General features: G+C 42.8%; 1 protein-coding gene across 1 annotated transcript in view; it reads right to left on the reverse strand.

Annotated features, from left to right (window-relative positions):
• Positions 1-1,131: 1,131 nt before the first annotated feature.
• The window catches only part of p2rx2 (purinergic receptor P2X, ligand-gated ion channel, 2), a 99,138-nt gene continuing 78,616 nt past the window's right edge, over positions 1,132-21,653 (reverse strand). The window contains exons 9-12 of the mRNA XM_070886376.1: positions 20,461-20,551; positions 7,838-7,903; positions 6,016-6,093; positions 1,132-1,391 (exon numbers count right to left, since the gene is read on the reverse strand). Of these exons, the coding sequence (XP_070742477.1) occupies positions 1,296-1,391; positions 6,016-6,093; positions 7,838-7,903; positions 20,461-20,551 (331 nt within the window). The 3' untranslated portion in view covers positions 1,132-1,295. The remainder of the gene's footprint in view (positions 1,392-6,015; positions 6,094-7,837; positions 7,904-20,460; positions 20,552-21,653) is intronic.

A 21,653-nucleotide genomic window follows, 5' to 3' on the forward strand; every position in this document is an offset into this window, starting at 1 on the left:
GATGTTTCCTCTCATGGGGGAATCTATAACTAGGGGTCATAGTTTCAGAATAAATGGTCGCCCATTTAAGATGGAGATGAGGAGGAATTTCTTCTCTGAGGGCCATAAATCTTTGGAATTCTCTACCCCAGAGAGCTGTGGAAGCTGAGTCATTGAATATATTCAAGGCTGTGATAGACAGATTCTTTAACTATAGGGGAGTCAAAGGTTATGGGGAACAGGCAGGAAAGTGGAGGTGAGGCCAAGATGAGATCATTCTTATTGAATGGCAGAGCAGGCTCGAGGGGCCGTATGACTACACCTGCTCCTATTTCTTATGTTCTTTTGTCTGAACCTCTGTCTTTAAAAAAAGTATGTGTTATGTTTGTTTTAGCTCCACCTGCTTTTCTGTGCATAGTGCAGAAAAATGTTTAACCCTTTGTCGTCTTGTCTTGGGTGGTGGAAGAAAACAAAATTATTTGTGAGGTACTTGAGCCATGTTTTTGGTTTTGAACTGATTTAAACTATGAACAGCACAGAATAGCACACAAAAATTTGACACCTTGAGTTTGTAATCTATTACAGGAATCAATATTTCTAAGTTACATGAAATTGTGGCTATATTGAGTATGTTGATTTCAAGTTATGATTGTACACCTAGAAGTGGGGGAAACTTTGTAATTTATATTTTAAGTTTAAGGTTTATTTTGACTGGGGCAGCTTGTGCAACTCTGAAAGCTAAGCAAGAGTTTATTTTGCAAAGGATAAGCTTCAGCCTTGAAGTTATTGTTGGCATGGAGTCCAACTGAAATATCCAAAGCAATTTGATTTGTTTAAATGTGAAAACTAATTTTTTTCCAGTTAGTCAGTATTTTCACAGTCATTTGGGAAAGCATCTGGGGGAATAAAGATAAAAAAATACATGATTTGCTAGGTTTATGTAAATATGTGCTATTTTAATGTATTTTATCTGTTCTGTATCGTGTTTAGTTAATCAAATATTGGTCTGAATTAATTTGCAATTAATGGACGTTAACTAACTTATTAAATTGTGAAAACATGACTTTCATTGCAGACACAGTGAAATTCTGGTTATTATTTTAAATTATGTGAAGGTTTCTAGTTCTGTACATGAGACTTTCACAGTCTTCTGTCTAAAGAGTCTTATAGTGCCAAAGTTGTAACAGTTTTCACCCTGTAAACAAAACTTGGAAAGTTCAGGGAGGTCATCTACTTTACTTGGTTCCCCAAGACCAATTCCACTTGTATATACCTTATCTACATCCCACTTCAAGATGGATAACATAATATGGAAATCAACAATGTTTGCAAATTTCTGGTTGTAATGCTCTCATTTCTTGTTCTGAAGCTTGATGCTCATTGACTGCCAGCGCATTTCTTTCTTTAATAACCTATGTAGTAAAAAAAGAATTTATGAGTGTGTGTACGCTTCACAACCATGTGTTAAGCAGTAAATGCAAATAGGGCCATTACACAACGTTCCAGGAAAAAGCTCTCTTAATCTGTGAGATTTTCATTTCTAAATCTTTGTAAGTAGTTTCAAAATTGTTGAAACTTTAAATTATATTTAATTGAATTGCCCATATTCTTGAATATTATAAAGGGAGATGTCTGTACACACATTGGCATCTTTCAATTACTTCTTAATGTCCCAATTTCTGCTTTGGAACGAATGGTTAGAGACAGTATGAGAGCAGGCATTTTGTGCAGATTTTCCTGTGACATCATGAAGCCCTACTTCAGTGACATTATGAATAGGGAAAGTGGAAGTTTGGTAGGCTTTTACATGAGCCTAGTAATTATAGCTCTCTTTAGTCTAATATCTGAAAATTGAAAATGCTCAAACATCACACATCTACTAAAGAGTACAAAGAACAGTCAGCATGGAGTTAGAAGCAACAGATCATTCCTCGCAACTCTACTCAAAATTCATTGAGAAGATAACTAAAATGTGGATGAGGAAAATCTAGTAAATAGGCTAGATTTTTCCACACCTTGACTCTAAATGGGCAGACATCTACAGGCTAGTTTCCTGCAATCCCTTTTCCAGCTGTTCATCTCCTTACAGGGAAAGCAGCTGTAAAAGCATTCCAGGATCTTTTTATGCAACAAATTATCACAACTCTGTTTGCTATCTGCAGCCAGGTAAACAACATTTATGTTTGTCATCTATACAGATGTGAAAATTGACATTTATTAGTTCATCTATCCAGACAGAGGTGATTACTCTCTTTGAAGTGGCATTAACAGATGTGGAAAAGCATATTATAGGTATTTAGTCAGTCAGTTTGTTTTCAGCCAATAGTAATCAAGTTAGTTATCAAAATTCTGTAAAGGGATATCATGAAATAAATTACATTTAGAAAAAAGGCAGATTTCTGATCCATCACAGAAGGTACTTGTAATATTACCAAATGTGCTGATGACATTGTAGTCAGATGACAAGCATAAGAGAGGTTGATAGCACTAAAAGACATCTGGACCAATTAAGTGGATGGTCCAGATTTTGATGTAGGTAGCACATATTAGAAAAGGAAACAACAAATATATACACAATGAAAGGGTTTTCATCAGCAAATTTGCAAAGCAAAAGGATCTAGATATGATTATTGACCATTCATTGAAAGTAAACAGCTGGTATGAAGCTATTGTTGAGGCTAACCTTGTTGTGGAATGCGTCACAAATACATTTTGGTACAATGAAAAGTAAGCTGATACATATTTGTAACATTGCATGTAAGTTGAGTACCCTAATTTAAAAAGAACATTAATATCTTTGGAGGGATTCAAGCAGAATGACTAGGAAAATGCCAGGGGGCCGAAATTGTCCACCGTTTGAAATGAGACGCACCTACCGCTCTTGAAGTATTCCGTCCTCCCCAATGCATGGGGCGGACAATCCGGAGAAATTCAGCTATTTGGATGATGTTTCCGGTCGGAATGGTGTTGGTGTGGGGAGAGAGGCAGAAGTGCGGTCACATTGGAGTAACTGCCACTAGCGGGGCGGAAGTGGGGGCGGAGCACAACGTCCCTCCCCTTCAGTTACTGCGAACTCTGGGCCACCAGGGAAGGTATCAACTGGGCCAGCGGCCTGGCGCCCAAGAGGGGGTGTCAGGCCGCCTGTTGGTGGCCCAGTCGATACTGTGGACATAACTGTCGGACAAATGAAAACATGGAGTCACCGGCAGTGCCACTTCCCTTTTAAGGGTAGCCGCGCCAACAAGCCGCAGAAAGGGTATCGACAGCAAAGGTTGTCGGGGGGCAGCGGCTGGTAGCGGTGCCGCTCACGCGGGGCAATTTTCGAAAGGTGCAATTTCCAGCGGGGCAATTTCGGGAAGGGATAGCTGCCAGTCAGTAAGGGGTCGGCGCGTGTACCACGCAGCGGGAAAATGGGCTCCAAAACTGAGGAAGGGCAATTTCTAAAATGGCGGCCTCTCTGCCGAGACTCAGTGGCCAGTCTGCCTTAAAGAAATTTCAGCCTCTAGGACATCAAGTTATGAGGAGAGATTCACAGAGCTAAACTTAATTTTGTTGGTTTTAAAAAAAAGTGTTAAACAACGAGAAGCATAGATAATCTGGATATAAGGAGGCTCTTTAACTTAATTTTATATTTGTGTCCTCTCGACTAACATTCATAAAGTTCTTCGCAAGAATGAGATTTTTAACTCGTATTGAAGTGGATATGTGCACCAGACTCCGAGATGTGATGCTGTATCTGTTAACTTCGGTAAATAGTTAGTTAACAATGGAATTGAAGGTTTTGTGGATAAGCAAATACTAAGAAATAATCAAATACTCCATGGAACACAATGGTTTGTGTGCTGCTGGGAGCATAAAAATGTCATATGTGGAAAACAACCAGCCATGGTGGCAGTAAAGGGATGGAGACATTGTGTGGAGCTTTGCTTGATTATTTGTGAGAGATGGAGGAATTTTGCAGAACTTTCACTAGATAATTAAATGGGGTTGAATAGGCGGTCCCTCGAAACGCCAATGACTTGCTTCCATGGCAGAGCTAGGTCTTGGTCCAGTGGCAAGGATTACCCAAGACAACTGGAGACCTGCTCTGCTGCACGGACCCAGTACACACACATATCGCAGTGTGGGCTGGCCGTGCTTCCCCTGGGCCCCTGGCTCCGAACTCCTGCCTCCCCTGGGCCCCGATCACATTGCTTCACAATCTCTCACAGCTCCTTCACCCCGACCTCGCCGCTCCTGCTGTATCTGCCCACACTCCAATCACCGACCTGGACCTTGCTGGCTTCACTCTTTGCTGCCGTTGCCCTCCTGCACCAGCTCACGCTGTACCTTGTAGTGGCATGTCTCCACGCTGCTCCCTGAGCATCCGCACGCTGCTCCTTTTAGTGTCCCGACCTGCCGCTGATGGTCTCTTGCAGGTTGGGGCCTCCATTCTGCGAGTCTACAATAGGACAGACTTGACTGGCCTTTTATTGTTTGTTACTTTATTTTAGTTTCACCATTTCAATATAGGGGCCATTCTTTCCCTTTCCCCTGATGTTTCTCCATGCCATGCACCTTACTTCACTAACAGCACTACCAATCTTGCTATGTAAGCAGTTGGTAAGACATTCATAACCTGATTTTCCTTTCCTCCATATACCATCTGCCCTTCTTTGCACCTTCCTTGGAAGCCTGGCCAAGACTTCCTTCTCTGCCATCTACGTATTTATCGCCACCTGCTATACCTTTATTGTGTAGTAAATTGTGAGACCTCAATTCTACCTCCAAATAGTCTAGACTGGCATGAGGGAGTGCTGCATTGTTGAAGATTTCATCTACCAGCTCTGGTGGACATAAAGGATCCTTGGGAATGTCCTGAATGTATGATAATTTGATATGCATTTTTCCCCCTCTGTCATGTCTTCAGGACATCCAAAAGTACTTTACAACCGATTGATTACTTTTGAAGTACAGTCACTTGTTATGTAGGTAAATACGACAGTCAATTTGTACACAGCAAGCTCCTTCAGACAACAAATGAATGAATAACTGGAAAACAGAAGCAAAATACAACAGGTGCTGGAATCTGAAATAAAAACAGCAAATGCTGAAAATCTCAGCGAGTCAGGCAGCACCTGTGGAGAGAAACAGAGTTAATGTTTCACGTCGATGACCCTTTGACAACTGTTTCCTCTGTACCCTCTCTAGTGCAATCACATCTTTCCTGTAATGAGGTTACCAGAATTGTACGCAGTACTCTGGCTGTGACCTAACTAATGTTTTATACTGTTCAAGCATAACCTCCCTGCTCTTGTATTCTATGCCTCGGCTAATAAAGGAAAGTATCCTGTATGCCATCTTAACCACCTTTATCTACCTGGCCTGCTACCTTCAGGGATCTGTGGACATGCACTCCAAGGTGTCACTCTTCCTTTACACTGTAATCCATAGGCTGTGACGAAGTTAATGAAAATGTACATTTATTCATCTGCAATGATCAAATAGAGAGGGCCTTTCGGTTGTGAAGTACATTGGGACATGAGAAGTGCAGCTTCTTTACTTGTTGCAATATGTACGTAGAAATAAGAAGTTAGACTTGATACATTAGATTTGACATATAAAGTATAAATTAACTGCATTGCAACTTGAACCTCATCTCTATTGCTAACAAACTGGGAAAACAAATGGCAATTTTAAAAGCTATTAAGTTGGACTATAACTGGATAATCTGTTTTTTGGTGGTGGTGTTTGAGGGAAGAATATTGGCCAGCACAGCAGAGGAACTTTGGTTGCATATAACCTTTTATGTCCACCTGAACTGGTAGATGGCATTTCTATGGGACAGCACATTGGCAAATCAAAAAGTATATCATGAGGTCCCAGTTCTGAACTGCACTCCTAGATGGGGTAAAATCAGTTCCATCCAGAACTACACTTCTTGCCAGCTGACCACAGCAGCTGTGGCGAAGTCCGCTGCCAGGATGAGAGGGATACAAACAATCTCATTGAATTCCATCAGAAAATATCTCTGAGTTTGATTAGTTGAACTTTCACCTCTTCAAACTTCTTTTCACTGTAGACCTCATTCTTGTTCATGAAGGTCAGCAAAATCCAGTCACACAAGAACGAGCCCTAAGTTCAGTAAAGACAAATTAATTACTCAACACATTTTATATGCAAATCTGATTATCGACAAATTCTAGTAGTTCAGAGGACAATGAATGGCAATCCTGTAATGTGGCTTTGATTTCCATCATGGTAGGTGAATGTTTAGTTCAAGAATAATGACATCTTGAGTCAGTTATGGTCAACCTCATGATGATGAGTGGAAGTTAAATCTGTATTATAACAACATCCATTCAGTGCCTGGGCATAACAATCCCGTGCTAACTTTAATTTCAAATAAAGTTTTTCCTTCCAGTTTTCTCCTCTCCTGATATAGACAATTATAGTAAGATACAGTTCCATGGGACGGGTTACTTGCCAATACCTCTCCCAAGTGGCTATATTTCATATGATCTTTGGAGGATGAGGCTAGACAGTGAGTTTCATTAGATTAATCAACCATAGGAAGCATCATTTTGGCCTGATTCCTTCTCGCCTGATGCCCTCACACTGGCATCTGCTAGCAGGGACCACCGGAAATAGAAATCTTGGCTGATTTTCCATCTATTTGACTAGTCTGAGACTAAAGGTAGTGTCGCTAATGCTGCCCCAGCTGAGATCAATCGACTTCAGCATAGACAAATAATTCAAATTGCAACATTCCTGGGCTCCATGGCTCAGTTTCATCATTTGGCACTGTACTTGCATTCAACTTTGCGTAACCATGTGCAAATATGCCCAAGACAGCCTTGGGCTGCTTTTCTTTGCTGCCAACCAACCTCTAAAATCCCACGCTTGACTCCTCTGTCCTCATTAACTACCATTCCATCTTCAAATTCCCTTACCTCTACAAGGTTTGTGAATGTATTGGCACCTCCCAGATCTGTACCCTTAACCCATCCCTTGCTCTCTCTACCTCACCTCAAACAAATGTGACAAAAACTCTCCGTGACAGAATCCATCAATTCAGCTGCTTCTGATGCTTTCTTCCCTTACTCTCCCACAGACCACCTGCTTCGACCTTGGTAACATCACCTGTCTTCACAGCACCTCAGTCTATCCACTGCTGAAATCCTCATTCATCTCTCAGACTTAATTACTCTTGGACTGCCTCTTCTCCTCCAAACTCTATGAACTTTAGCTCATCCAAAACTCTGCTGTCCCACATCAAGTCACATCTGCCCATTAAACATATTATTGCTGACCTACTTTGGCCTCCATTCCCAATCAAATTCAAAATTATCATTCTTGTATTTAAATCCCTCTATAAAATTGCCCTCAATACCTCTGTAACCTCCTCCAACCCTACAACTCTCCCCTGTACTCTGTTCATCTAATGTTGGCCTCTTGGAACCTCCCCCGTGCCTCATCACTGGCACCATGCCTTCAGCAGCCTAGGTCCCACTCTTTGGAATTCCCTCCCTCAAGCTCTTGGACTCTCCACTTTGCTCTCCTCTTTTAAGGCCATCCTCTTTGAAAAGCTTTTGGTGCCCCCTCTCCTCCTTTTATAAGCAATCTGCAAACTTCCCTTACAACAATTGAACTCTAATTGGCCTAAGGGTATGTTTACTTGTAGCAATTAGATGTTACAGTTGAAAAAGACAGACCTACTTAAACACAGTTCCACCTCAACAGTAGAATAATACATTATGCATTATGTGAGATAACACTCTTATATTGTAAAATGTGCATCATGTGACTTAACTTGAGAAATGCCACAGAAGATCCATTAGTACAGTATATAAAACAAAGGAAACCAGAAAGTACTTACAACTCCAACAGATGTGAGGGCTGCAGCAAGATTAATAATTGTTGGGATGATATTAAACTTTCCTGCCTAGAAGAAATGAGAATTGAAGAATTTTAATGTTCTATTTACTGTAATTCTGTAACTGATCATTTCCAATTTTTACTACATTCGATATATCCAGTTAAATGAGCACAATATAACATATACTGTCGTAGAAGCACTTGTTAAATTAGAAAGTTTGTTGTTTGGGGTGATGGGCTGTGGCTGTGGGTTGAAGTATAAAAGTGAGGTGCCATAAAGGATAGGGCTCCTCTAATCCATTGATTTGCAGATCTCTGATACAATGCTCTGAGATATCTGGGCTCTGCTCTGTACCTCCTCCAAGGAGGTGGAGGTGGAACATATTGTGTATGCAGACTATACATGTACTCTCTGTGTAGTCACTGTGTGGTTGCATAAGATGGAGACTTGTTTACCTGATGTACGATCAATAAGGTTTACACTGTGTGTATACATGCTGGCACCACTAGAGGGTCCAACTGGTAGAGACTGGGGGTTTCCTGCCCTGGTGGCAGGGTCCAATATAAAAGGCTGCACACCATGCCTCACTCTGAAGTTTGGAATAAAGGACCAAGGTCACTAGAGTTTGAGTACAACAGATTGCCTCATGGAGTCATTCATAAGTACATTACGGACATAATAACTGGCGACAAGAATAAGGACTTTCATACGATGATATGGCTACTTTTGGCACACTAAAAGACTTCACAGAGGGTGATGATTGGGATGCTTTCACAGAAAGGCTCAAGCTATTTTTCGAGGCAAAGGACGTGGCAGGGGAGACGGACGCATCGGCGGAGAAGTGCAAGGCTATACTGCTGACCAGTTGTGGGCCCAAGGTCTACCGCCTCGTCAGGGACTTGCTGGCACCCACGAAGGCCAAGGATAACACATACAATGTGCTGACTGAACTAATTCGCGACCAACTTAAACCAAAAGAGAGCATCTTCATGGCCAGGCACAGATTCTACACTCACCGCAGACCTGAGGGCCAGGAGATTGCAAAATATGTTGCAGACCTCAGGAGATTCCATGTGATTTTGGCACGCACCTCAACGAAGCATTGCAAGACAGCTTCGTTACAGGAATTGGCCACGAGCGCCTCCTTCACAAGCTATTATCTGCCGACATCACAGTCAACCTGCAGAAAGCCATCAGCATCAGTCAGGCGTTCATGACCTCGACCTGCAGCAGCAAGCAAATTATTCATCTTGCTCGTCCCAGGGCAGAGAGCACAGAACTCAGAGTCCGCTGAGGGGTGCTAATCGAGTAGCACAATGCTGGTGTTGCGGAGGAAACCATAGGGCTCACCAGTATCAGTTTGCTGAGTACGTATGCAAAGCCTGTAACACGAAGGGCCACCTCCAGCATATGTGCAAAAGAAATACGACTCACCGTCTAGCAGAGGAGTCGGTAAATTACTTTGAATCCAGCGGGGAATATGATGATTTGGCCAGAGAGGCAGCTCAGCCCCAAGAAGAAGTGTATGGAGTGTATACCTGCACCACCGATTGTCCTCCAGTGAGGATAGAAGTCGAGATAAACGGCGTTCCAGTCTTCATGGAAGTGGACACGGGAGTGAGCCAGTCAGTGATGAGCCAGGATGCCTTCGAGAGGCTATGGAACGAAAAAAGACACTAGCTGGTTCCAGTACAGGAGAAGTTGTGCACCTACACCAAGGAGCTGATCCCAGTTCTTGGTAGTGCAGATGTAAGTGTAATCCATAAAGGCGTGGTGCACAAGTTACCTCTGTGGATTGTCCAACGCTACTCAGAAGAAGATGGATGGGGAAGATACAGTGGAAATGGGAAGACCTCTTCATTCCAGCAATCGATGTCCCCTGTGCTCAGAGGGAGAGCAAAACCTTACCTTCGCTTGGGCCAGGCACCAGAGACCAGACCAGCGCAGCACCTGAGGCACAGACCGTCCATCACGACTGCGTGGCAATGATCCGACCGGAATTACCTAAAAGTACCTTCCCAGCTCCTGGGGAGGAAGATCGAATTCACAAGCACTCTTTCAGCTTTTGTGGCAGAATCGCGGGAGAGAAGGATCAAGGCAGTCGACCTCGAGGACAGAGGAAAGATGGCGTACCTGATGCAGCGAGGGGCAGTGTGGCTGAAAAACAGATGGCTGCGGCAATATCATGAGGTGCAACGCCGAGGGACCAACATGTGGTGTCTAACAAAGGATTTGACTGGGGTAAAGCCAGCAGGGTTCTCTTAAAGGAGACCTGCAACCAACTGAATTTAAAGAGACATTGTATGCATGGCAATCAATGTAACGAACGGATTAAGATTGTGAACAAAATGTTGTTGCGAATTGTCGGTCCTATTCCTAATGTAAAGAACAAAATGTTGTTGCGAGTTGTCGGGAATAAAGTGTCCCCAAAAGTAGCACGCGAGCTACCTCAGGCGGGTGAAGGCACTGATCCTGCTACCCTGCCCCAGGTCTATCCCATGCTGCAGGCACCCGATGGCTCTATTCGCCACGGACCTGGAAATGAAAACGGCGCCAATACGTGCAGTCGGCCGCCGGTGCCTACCACCCGGGTGGAGACGGCACAGCCCCCAGACCCAGTCGCTACCTCGGCCATGTCCTGGAGCAAAAGATCAGAACCAACGAGTTCCCCAAACAGGGCCTGGAACAGCCAGGTTCCCAACACCATTGGAAAGCAGGCAGAAGACTCTGCAGCCTTCAAAGGAGGACATGGAGGTCACACACATCTGTGGTTTTGCCCACCAGGCAGCGGCAGAGTCCTGACTAGGTGAGCGAACCAAGCCCACTCCGCTAGCAGGGGGCGCAGCGCCGCCATCAGACGACTCGGATCCCATCCGGTTGCTCTGGAACTAGCGTCCTCGCATACCTGTACTGCTACCTCAGTGCTGACCATGACTGAACCATGAATGCAATCCACCCAATCCTGGCGCATGACCGTAAAACATAACGAATGTAAGCCACTGAACCAAGGTGTCACGATACAAACTGTAAAAAATGTTCTTCCTTTCTTTGTACTTGCACTGTGTATGATCCTGTATGTTAATGTAATGGGTCAGCTGCATGACCTCGCTGTGGGAGGTGGGGGGGGGGGGTGAAATGAATGTATATAACCATGGACACACACATGGATCACACCCAGGAACCTCTGGAACCTCGACTGCATCATCGAACCATCCAAACTAGTAACCACCACCCAACGTTGTGGCAAAAGGACTTTGGGGTTAACAGGGAGAGAGCCAAGCCAAAGCACAGCCAAGGTGCAAGGGCTATTGGCACTTAAGTCTAGGGAGAGCTAAGCCAGAGCACATAGTGCAAAGGTAATTGGCACAAAGGGCTTGGGGGAGAGTGATGTTGTTTATGCAGGCTATAGATATACTCTCTGTGTAGTCACTATGGTTGCGTAAGATGGAGACTTGTTTACCTGATGTACGATCAGTACGGTTTACACTGTATACATGCTGGCACCACTAGAGGGCGCAACTGGTGGAGACTGGGGGGGTTTCCTGCCCTGGTGGCAGGGCCCAGTATAAAAGGCTGTACATCGTGCTTGTGCCTCACTCTGGAGTTTGGAATAAAGGACCAAGGTCACTACAGTCTGAGTACAACACATTGCCTCGTGGAGTCATTTATAAGTACATTACGGACATAATAGAACAGAAGGCAGAGTCTTTGTCAAGTTGCTGTCATATGTCTCTGACACATTGCTCATCATCTTCTCAAGGGCCACTAGGAATGAACAATAAATGCTGGCCTTGCTAGTGATACCCATATTCTAAGAATTATTATTGACTGTAGAGTTCCTTCTTTTTCCAGAGTAAGGGTTACTTTCTGTGTAACTATACAAAGTTCCTGTTTATTCAGCAGAGTGAGAGATATTTGCTAAATTGTTGTGTATTATTCAGCAGGGTTAAGGTGAAGTAAAATATTTCTATGACCTTCACAGTAGGCCATCTTGCTTTCAGTGGGAGTTTCAATTAACAGAATATTGCTCGGTGAATCCTGGACCTGCAAACAACAGTATTCCATCATGAGATGCGCAATTTCAGAGTGAAATAAAGTTTCACTCACGACAGACAGAGTGGGTAAAGAGAAACTACAATAACCAGCCGCCTACTGTTCTGTGGGTGAGCGATGAGATTGAGAAACAAGGCAAACTTTGAAGAGGTGGCACTGTGAAGCAATTCCAACTCGCCCTCTTTTCCTGAACAATGACTCCTGTCTCCATGGGAAGGTGTTTTTGGATTTTATTCCCCCCAAAACTGACCTTTCTTTGGCAGCTGCAGGGACTGCATTGTGAGGTGGTTGTGTTGGGCACCAAGTGGAGATAACGGGTAGGATTTAAAAAAAAGGTTTTGTGAAGCATTTTCTGATGCAGCAATATAGATTTTGTAAAAAAAACTGTGACCTGGTAGACAGGAAATAAAACCACTAATGAGGTTAATAAATCAAAAACAGCAACTCAGGATTTCTTATCAAATCTCATGATTTTTAAGAATTCGTCTCATGGTTTATGAGATAGTGGGGTTGACATTACTGAAACCAGCAGCCTATATTGCTTCAATGGATAATGGTCAGGGCGTGGTTTTAGACTTTTTCAAACTTTTCTGCACTCAGAGTAATTTCATTAAATGAAACGCCCTTCTTTGCCTCGAGCTAAAAATGGCTAACGCAGTCCAAACCAGATGACTTTCTGGTCTGTATGGTTTAATACTACACCATGCGGCAGGAAGTTATAGTTTTCTTCAGTGTGTACTCTTTCTCTGCTTTCCTATGAAGCTTTGTGTTTTCAAATATAAAAAGTTAAGCATTCAGCAATTTTACTGCCAGCAACAGTAAAAATGATATCAATAATAACCACCAGCTTCGGAACCTTTGACTGAGAAACACCAGCCAACCATCTCCCATACTCCATCCACTTGTAGAAATGCCAGATTAGGGAGTGTAGCACTGCAGTCAAGCACCAAGGCCTCTAACATTTCAAAATATAATTGTGAGCTGTGGATGATGTCAGTGCCAGCTCATCCCCACTACCTTTTGAATTGATGACTCTGTAAATATGTTTCCTTTTCTTTGTTATGTAATTTTATTCACCCTGGAGGAGAGGAATACATGATCCAAGTCATAAAAATGCTTTGTTGCAAAGATAATGTGCGTGTAACCAAATTAACATAAATTGGCTACACAGTATACAGCAAAGCAGTATAAGATTGGTAAGATTAGATACTAGAACTTCTACTGAGGACAAGATATGTTAAATAAACTCTCAGCAGTTAGTTACTACGTTGATGAAATAAGGTTCTGAATAAAAATCTGGTTGTGAAAGGGAGTGAAGATTGTACTATATCTGTAGACATAGCTAATCTAATAATTGACTGAATGCTTTATCTGCTGCCTTATTGGAAGTATTAGAATGTCATCTGTGGACTGCAGCGGATCTGGACTGATTAACGTTAGGTTAATATCCAGGAATTTTTGCTCAATTGAGTTCGAGAGACAACTTTCACCTGCCTCTAACTGTGTTGAGGAGACTCGGTGACCTTGTAGAACTTACACGGCATGTTGAAAGAAGCATAATGGGTGGATGACCTTTTCTCAATCAACATTTGCATTCCAATGAAAGTATTGAAAAGCAAAGGTGTACGAATAATGTTGAACATTTTAAGGCATTTCTTAAACATTCCTACTGGAGTTAATGTGCCAGTTTAACTTACATTTTTTTGTGAGGTTATATCTCTCCTATCAAGAGACCTTCAGAAGGCATTTTCCAAAGATACATGGGGAAAAGTTAGGAAAGTTTATGGATGAGGGTGCAGACAGATACACAACAGGAACTCCCAACATCCCATGCATGCAATGCAGTTTTGCAATGATAATACTGTGTTTGAGCTTTGTACAATACCTGCATAGTTATACAAATAACAGTCATCCCAGCAACAACTGCAACTCCTAGCACACTTTGACTACTTTTGTACATGTGCAAACAGAAGAGTGTCCCTGGGATTGCTGAAACAAAATGTTGGAAAACATTCTATTTACCCAATAGATAGCACATGTACTAGGGACACTTATCTGAATTGCCAGTTGGCAGAGCCAAGGGATTGCCATGTGTGTGCTAAAGTTTAACCAGCTAAAACCAAGCAGCCTACTGTTGAGACATAAATAATTAGGCCTGCTGTTTCAGCATAGGAACCAAGGCAGAACAACTAATGCAGGAATCATGGGTTGGATAGGGCTAAGTCGAATAGAAATGCGGAGCCGACTCAAAGAGTTTAACTAATTTGACTGCTGAATGCACATACTTGAGCAAATCAGACAAAGCAGAAGCAAGAAGCTAAAGCAGAAGCAGGAAGCTGAAGCAGAAGGGATGATTATCAATGGTTTACCACAATGTGAACTGAGACAACTGTTAAATTAGACAATGGAAACTGCTACATGATAGTCTGCAGGTAACGTTTGTTTTCTAAATTTCAACAGTGACTACACTTCAAGAGTACTTAATTGGCTGTGAAGCGCTTTGGGATATCCTGAGGTTGTGAAAGACAGTATTTAAATGCAAGTCTTCCTTGGTGTATAAATAAGGAGCCCAAACAAAGCTAGATTAGGGTACTTTTAAGTTCCATGACTGACCTGGAAAGGTGATGATTCGTGAACCCCCAATGAGTCCTTTACTCATGAGCATATATATATGTAGGTATGTCTTACTCACATGTACTACTCTATATGCAGTCTTAAGATGAATGTTTTGAGATGAATAATGTAATGTGTTATCAGACATATTACTGTCTCTTGAGTCCACAAATCTGTTATTTTGAATTAAAAAGATAAGGATTATCCAATATCTACCAGCACAGAGTAAGCTTCCTGCTGCTTGTCCACGGCATTGGATTTCATGATAATCTGGAGTCAAATAGGAAGAGTCTCAGAGCCCATTGCTGATCTTCCTTTCCAGGTTTCATTAGTCAATCATCAACAGTGTTCCAAAGGACTGCAGATGTGCTTGCCTTAAGTATTGGATTACTAAGTTTGATTGAGGGATGAAGTGATTCTGAGCCACCTTGCCTCCAAAGAAACTGCTTACCTTCACCCACCCTAAGGGGAATAATCACAAGTTGGCTGTGAGATTATTGACAAGCATGTGTCTCAGTCCTCACCATATAGACTATAGGTATGAGGAACTCCACGTGAGCAACATGATGACCAGCACAACTCTCCATAAAATGTGTAAGTACATTGCACAATCTCCTTGACACATAAATGGATGTACACTATTTGCCATTGAATGTGGTTTCACCAGTCAGACATGCAGAGCTTAAGCAGCTTTCCTCTTTGCAACTCAATCATGATGTGCCCTCGAGAGATGAACATGTGTTCCCATACTCAGCCTTCAGGTAATGACTTTAGTAGCTATCATGGCAAACCTCACTGTTTCTTCATCAAGTATATAATGGATGTTAAGAGGCGGGAGGGGAATCCAGAAGAGGGCAAAATTAGAACAGAATCTACAAGCAAGGACAATGAAGTTGAAGAGTTTTCAGAGGTAATATCGGACACAGAAACAAAATGATTTGTAATGAGGATGAGGATTTTGAAATCAATGTGTTTGGGCAGGGAAGCCATTGAAGATGGCAAAGATGAGGGTGATAAATGGGAGGGGCTTATTGTGGAAAAGGGTACATGTGTCTGATGATAAACTCATAATAAAGGATGAAACTGAATACTGTGAGCAATGAGTAAGTGTGACCTTAGCTCCTTTAATAAGACTCCAGAGTGCAGGTACCGCGTGGATGACCTGCTTATATACAGTGCTCCCAAGGGATGCTGAGATCAGGTTGCCAAGGGTTAAATACATAACAACCGAGGTTTAGACAAGTTGAAGTTTATGCAAGGGGGAGCTCAGGAAGCCAGCAAGGAGAGCATTGGAGGTGATAAAGACATAAATGAGGGTTAGGAGTGAGGTAAGGATGTTGGTAGATGATATTAAGGAGGAGGAAATGCTGGACATCCATTGCCAAGAACAACATTTTCAACTCTCTCAAGGTTAAAAAGGACAATCAGATTGCACATCATCAGGTTTAGCCACAGTGAGCAGCTGGGGTGTGGGATTGAATGAGGGGCTACATTGCAGAGTTTCTGGCAGAGGTCAAAAAGGATATCTTAATTTGTGCAAATTTTAGTTGGAGAAAGCTCTGACTAACTAGATGTTAGACAAGCAGTTGGACAGAACAGTAACAGTCATGGAGTCCAGGGTCGTGGCAGAGAGGTACAATTGGATGTCATCAGTAGATGCAGAATACATGCGTTCAGATAATGGGACAAGTATGTGCATGGGGTGCTCTGCAGGTTAACCAGCGAAAGGCACTCAGCTTGCCAGCACAGAGCTGTTGCTTGTTTATTTATATAAGAATATAAGAAATAGGAGCAGGAGTAGGTCATACGGCCCCTCGAGCCTGCTCTGCCATTCAATAAGATCATGGCTGATCTGATCATGGACTCGGCTCCACTTCCCCGCCTGCTCCCCATAACCCCTTATCCCATTATCTTTTAAGAAACTGTCTATTTCTGCCTTAAATTTATTCAATGTCCCAGCTTCCACAGCTCCCTGAGGCAGTGAATTCCACAGATTCACAATCCTCTGAGAAGAAATTTCTCCTCATCTCTGTTTTAAATGAGTGGCCCCTTATTCTAAGATCATGCCCTCTAGTTCTAGTCTCCCCCATCAGTGGAAACATCCTTTCTGCATCCACCTTGTCAAGCCCCCTCATTATCTTATACGTTTCGTTAAGATCACCTCATTCTTCTGAATTTCAATGAGTAGAGGCTCAAACTTTCTTCATAAGTCAACCACCTCATCCCCGGAATCAACCTAGTGAACCTTTTCTGAACTGCCTCCAAAGCAAATATATCCTTTCGTAAATAAGGAAACCAAAACTGCACGCAGTATTCTAGATGTGGCCTCACCAATATCTTATATAGCTGTAGCAAGACTTCCCTGCTTTTATACTCCATCCCCTTTGCAATAAAGGCCAAGATACCATTGGCCTTCCTGATCACTTACTGTACCTGCATACTATCCTTTTGCATTTCATGCACAAGTACCCCCAGGTTCCATTGTACTGCGGCACTTTGCAATCGTTCTCCATTTAAATAATAACTTGCTCTTTGATTTTTTTTCTGCCAAAGTGCATGACCTCACACTTTCCAACATTATACTCCATCTGCCAAATTTTTGCCCACTCACTTAGCTGTCTATGTCCTTTTGCAGATTTTTTGTGTCCTCCTCACACTGGTTTTCCTCCCATCTTTGTATCGTCAGCAAACTTGGCTACATTACACTCAGTCCCTTCTTCCAAGTTGTTAATATAGATTGTAAATAGTTGGGGTCCCAGCACTGATCCCTGCGGCACCCCACTAGTTACTGGTTGCCAATCAGAGAATGAACCATTTATCCCGACTCTCTGTTTTCTGTTCATTAGCCAATCCTCTATCCATGCTAATATATTACCCCCAATCCTGTGAATTTTTATCTTGTGCAGTAAACTTTTATGTGGCACCTTGTCAAATGCCTTCTGGAAGTACAAATATACCACATCCACTGGTTCCCCTTTATCCATCCTCGAAGAACTCCAGCAAATTTGTCAAACATGACTTCCCCTTCATAAATCCATGCTGACTCTGCCTGATCGAATTTTGCTTATCCAAATGTCTTGCTACTGCTTGTTTAATAATGGACTCCCAACATTTTAACAACCACAGATGTTAAGCTAACTGGTCTATAGTTTCCTGCTTTTTGTCTGCCTCCTTTTTTAAATAGGGGTGTTACATTTACCAAAATTCCCTGAATTCTGGGGAGATCCCAGGAGATTGCAGTTTTCCAATCTCCTGGGATCTCCCCAGAATTCAAGGAATTTTGGTAAATGGGCAACCTACTTATTTGGGCATTGATTTTCATGTTTATCTGGAGCCAAGTAGGGAAATGGCAACACACAATGACAGGTCTACCTCTTTGACTAGCCAGCTGAGGTCTAGCCACAGCAGTGCTCTGGAACGGATTTGATTGGCTCGAATATCAGATTTTTGAGTTTGCCACAGAAGACAGGACCGACTTAGTTCCAATCTTCTGGCATCAAATGCGTCATCTCTGACCCCAGTCAGCACCATTCAAGGAGGATTATCATTAGCTGGTCATTAGATGACTGACAAACAAAGGATGAGAAACTATAGTGGGGGAAAGACTAGAAATGTTGGAACTATCTCCACTGGAGCATTTAATGCTAAGAAGAGATCTCATAAAGGTTTTTAGAATTATGAAGGGTTTGATGCAGTGAATAGGGAACAACTATTTCCTCTGGTTGGGGAGTCAGTGATGATCAATTTAAAGTTGTCACTGGAAGAGGTTAGAAGAAATGTCATTATGCCAAGGGTTCCTGGAACATGGAGTACTTTACCACATGGCATGGTTGAGGCACAAAGAATAATTGGATAAATCTTTGAAACAGGTGAAGATACTGGTCGAAGGGGAGAGAGTGAACCAGTGAGATTAGTTTTGGATTGCTCCAGTAAAGAACTGGTAGAAATATGATGGGCTGAATGGCCTCCTTCTATGATGTAAATTTCTATAGTTCTAAATCCTAAGCCATGTATCAAACTTACTCACCAACTACTTGGTCCAAGTCTTCAGGTGAGGTTTTTTGGCAAAATGTTTGCTCTCCTGAGACAAACTCTGCTTTCAGAATGCTAAGCAACAGGTCGATGCAGATCAGAGCTCTCCCTCCCTGCAACTGTTTTACTTTTTTGCAACAAAATGTCCTCGCAGATTTGATCCTGCATCTCGTACATGGGCTAAAGGAAGTCCTTCTATTGCACGCCTCGGAGTTCTGAACCATAAAGGAGAATTGTTTGGGCACATGTTTTATGCATCATAAGTACAATCTGCATTGGGGCATTGAAGAAAGATAGGAATGACCAAACTGTCCTTTGCCTCTTCTCACCAGAATGTCAAAGATCTGTGTCTAAGCTCATCTGGGTCAGAACTATCAAACATCTATACAAATCAATGATTTGGACAGACTCTTATATCTTCCACTTAATAACTTCTAGATCACAATTTGAGTTGTTCAAAGTCATAATATTGCTCTTTGAGGTGAGAGAAAAATAAAGATATATTAGTTTTATGTAATTTGAAATAGTCAGAGTAAACCCCTATTAAAAAATCCCATCAGCCAGTCAAGTCTCTCGGATGTTAGGAAGTTTCCTTTGTTCGATGTTAGACTGTGGATGGCCAGTACATATGGTTGGCTACAATACAACTAGCCCTCATCAATTTATTCAGTGTGGATGTCTGTCTTAAATGTATTTTTGCTGGTATGTATCCATGTCTGACAGTTTATTGTTAACCTCCACAGGGTTACTTTATGTGGATTCAACCAGTCCAGTCATCATCTTCATAGGCGGTTCCTCGAATGAGGATGACTTGCTTCCACACCAAAAAGGATGAGTTCATAGATGTTTCAATCAAGGACCCGCTATTTCAGGGGTGGAAGGTGCATGTGCATGGATTTTTTTTTAACGTGTGGTGACCGTTGCACATCAGCCACCACACGGGTTTGACAGAGCTAGGCCTTTATCCAGTAGCAAGTGTTAACCAGGACAACTGGAGACCTGCTCTGCTGTACAGACCTAGTGCGCACACAAATCGCAGTGTGGGCTGGCCTCATTTGCCGCACCTCCGCTAAGACCTTCCCGCTGTGCCTGGGCCCCACCAATGTTCCAGCCCACACTCTAACCAGCGACCTGGGACTTGATGACATCCAGTGAAAAGATGTTAACACCACAGAAAGCAAAGATGATTAATTAGATCATTAATCTAATATTTACTTTGGCCATGTACGTCCATAGATTCCAGCTTCTTCATGAGGGCCATATGAGACACTTGGTCAAGAGTCTTCATCAAGGATTGGCCAAAGATGGAATCTTGAAGCACTCGACACTGTGCAGACACTGGAGAAGAAACCACTGCAGGGCATGTGCTAGCTGTTCGGAGTGGAATCATGTGAGGACAATGTCACAGAGATGAACCACAGGGAAGGCAATGGAGAAGAATGAGATGTTGATCATGTCAAAAGGTGCAGAGAATTTGAGGAGGTCAAGGAACACCAGGGTTGGAGCCACAGATACTGTCAGTGATACTTTAACTCAGTACTGTGAGCTGGATGAAAACCAGACTGAAGGGATTTGAACGTGGATTGGTGGGAGAGATGAGCACCGAGCTGGAGGGCAACTATGCATTCCAGGACCTTGGATAGGAAAGGGAGATTAGAGATAGGGTAGTAATTGGACAGGCTAGAGGGATAAAGGATGGGCTTATTTGAGGGTGGTGATCATTTTGAAAGAGAGGGAAGGCATATGTGGGCCACTCTGAAACCTTATCCTACATCAGGGACAGCCTAAAACTTAGAGGTAAGCAGAATGCACTGTATGATAATCAGAGTTAGCCACTTTCTGCAGAGATTTAACAATCACAAGATAGCCACGTTATTGGAAAACATTTTAAAATAAAACATTTCAAAATAAAATATTGTTTTTACCTCACCATGGACAATAATGTCAATTCTTATCCCAAACACTTTTATTAGAGTCCTGTATTCAATGCCGTTCTCAATGTTGTACTTCGCATGCCTGTCATTCAGACACAGAAATGAAAGGGAAAAGGAGATTACACTTTTATTATGGTACCTTCTCTTCCCGGACTTCTCTGCCTCCGCAGCGTTACCCCTGGTGTCCCCCAAGGAATTAACCTTGCACCCGCCTATTTCTCATCTACATTGCTGTCCCTTGCGACATCATCCGAAAACACAACATTAGTTTCCACATGTACGCTGACAACACCCAGCTCTACCTCATCACCACTTCTCTCGACCCCTCCACTAAGACTGCTTGTCCGACATACATCCAGTGCTGGATGAGCAGAAATTTTCTCCAATTAAACATTGGGAAGATCAAAACCATTGTTTTCGGTCCCCGCCGAAAAATCCATTCCCTAGCCACTGACTCCAGCCCTCTCCCTAATATCTGTCTGAGGCGGAACTATGCTGTTCGCAACCTTAGTGTCAGGTTTGAACCTGAAATGAGCTTCCAACCTCATATATCCGCAGCATAACTAAGATCGCCCATCTCCACCCTTGCCTCAGCTCATCCACTGCTGAAACCGTATCCTTGCATTGGTTACCTCTAGACTTGACTATTCCAACGCACTCCTGGCTGGCTTCCCTCGTTCCGCCCTATGTAAACTCGACATCATCCAAAACTCAGCTGCCCGTGTCCTGACTCGCACCAAGTCCCGCTCACCCATCACCCCTGTGCTCGCTGACCTACATTGGCTGGTTAAGCAATGTCTCGATTTTAATATTCTCATCCTTGTTTTCAAATCCCTCTATGGCATCGCCCCTCCCTATCTCTGCAATTTCCTCCAGCCCTAAACCCTCTGAGATATCTGCACTCTTCTAATTACGCCCGCTTGAGCATCCCTGATTATAATCGCTCAACCATTGGTGGCCGTGCCTTCTGTTGCCTAGGCCCTAAGCTCTGGAACTCCCTCCATAAACCTCTCCACACTCTTCTTCTCTTTCCTCCTTTAAGTCGCTCCTTAAATCCTACCTCTTGACCAAACCCCTGCCCTAATTTCTCCTTATGTGGCTCGGTGTCAAATTTTTTTGTCTTAAAATATTCTTTTGAAGCACCTTGGGATGTTTTACTACGTTAAAGGCGCAATATAAATACA

This window comes from Pristiophorus japonicus, chromosome 8 (genome assembly GCF_044704955.1).
Source record: "Pristiophorus japonicus isolate sPriJap1 chromosome 8, sPriJap1.hap1, whole genome shotgun sequence".
NCBI classification, from domain to species: domain Eukaryota; kingdom Metazoa; phylum Chordata; class Chondrichthyes; family Pristiophoridae; genus Pristiophorus; species Pristiophorus japonicus.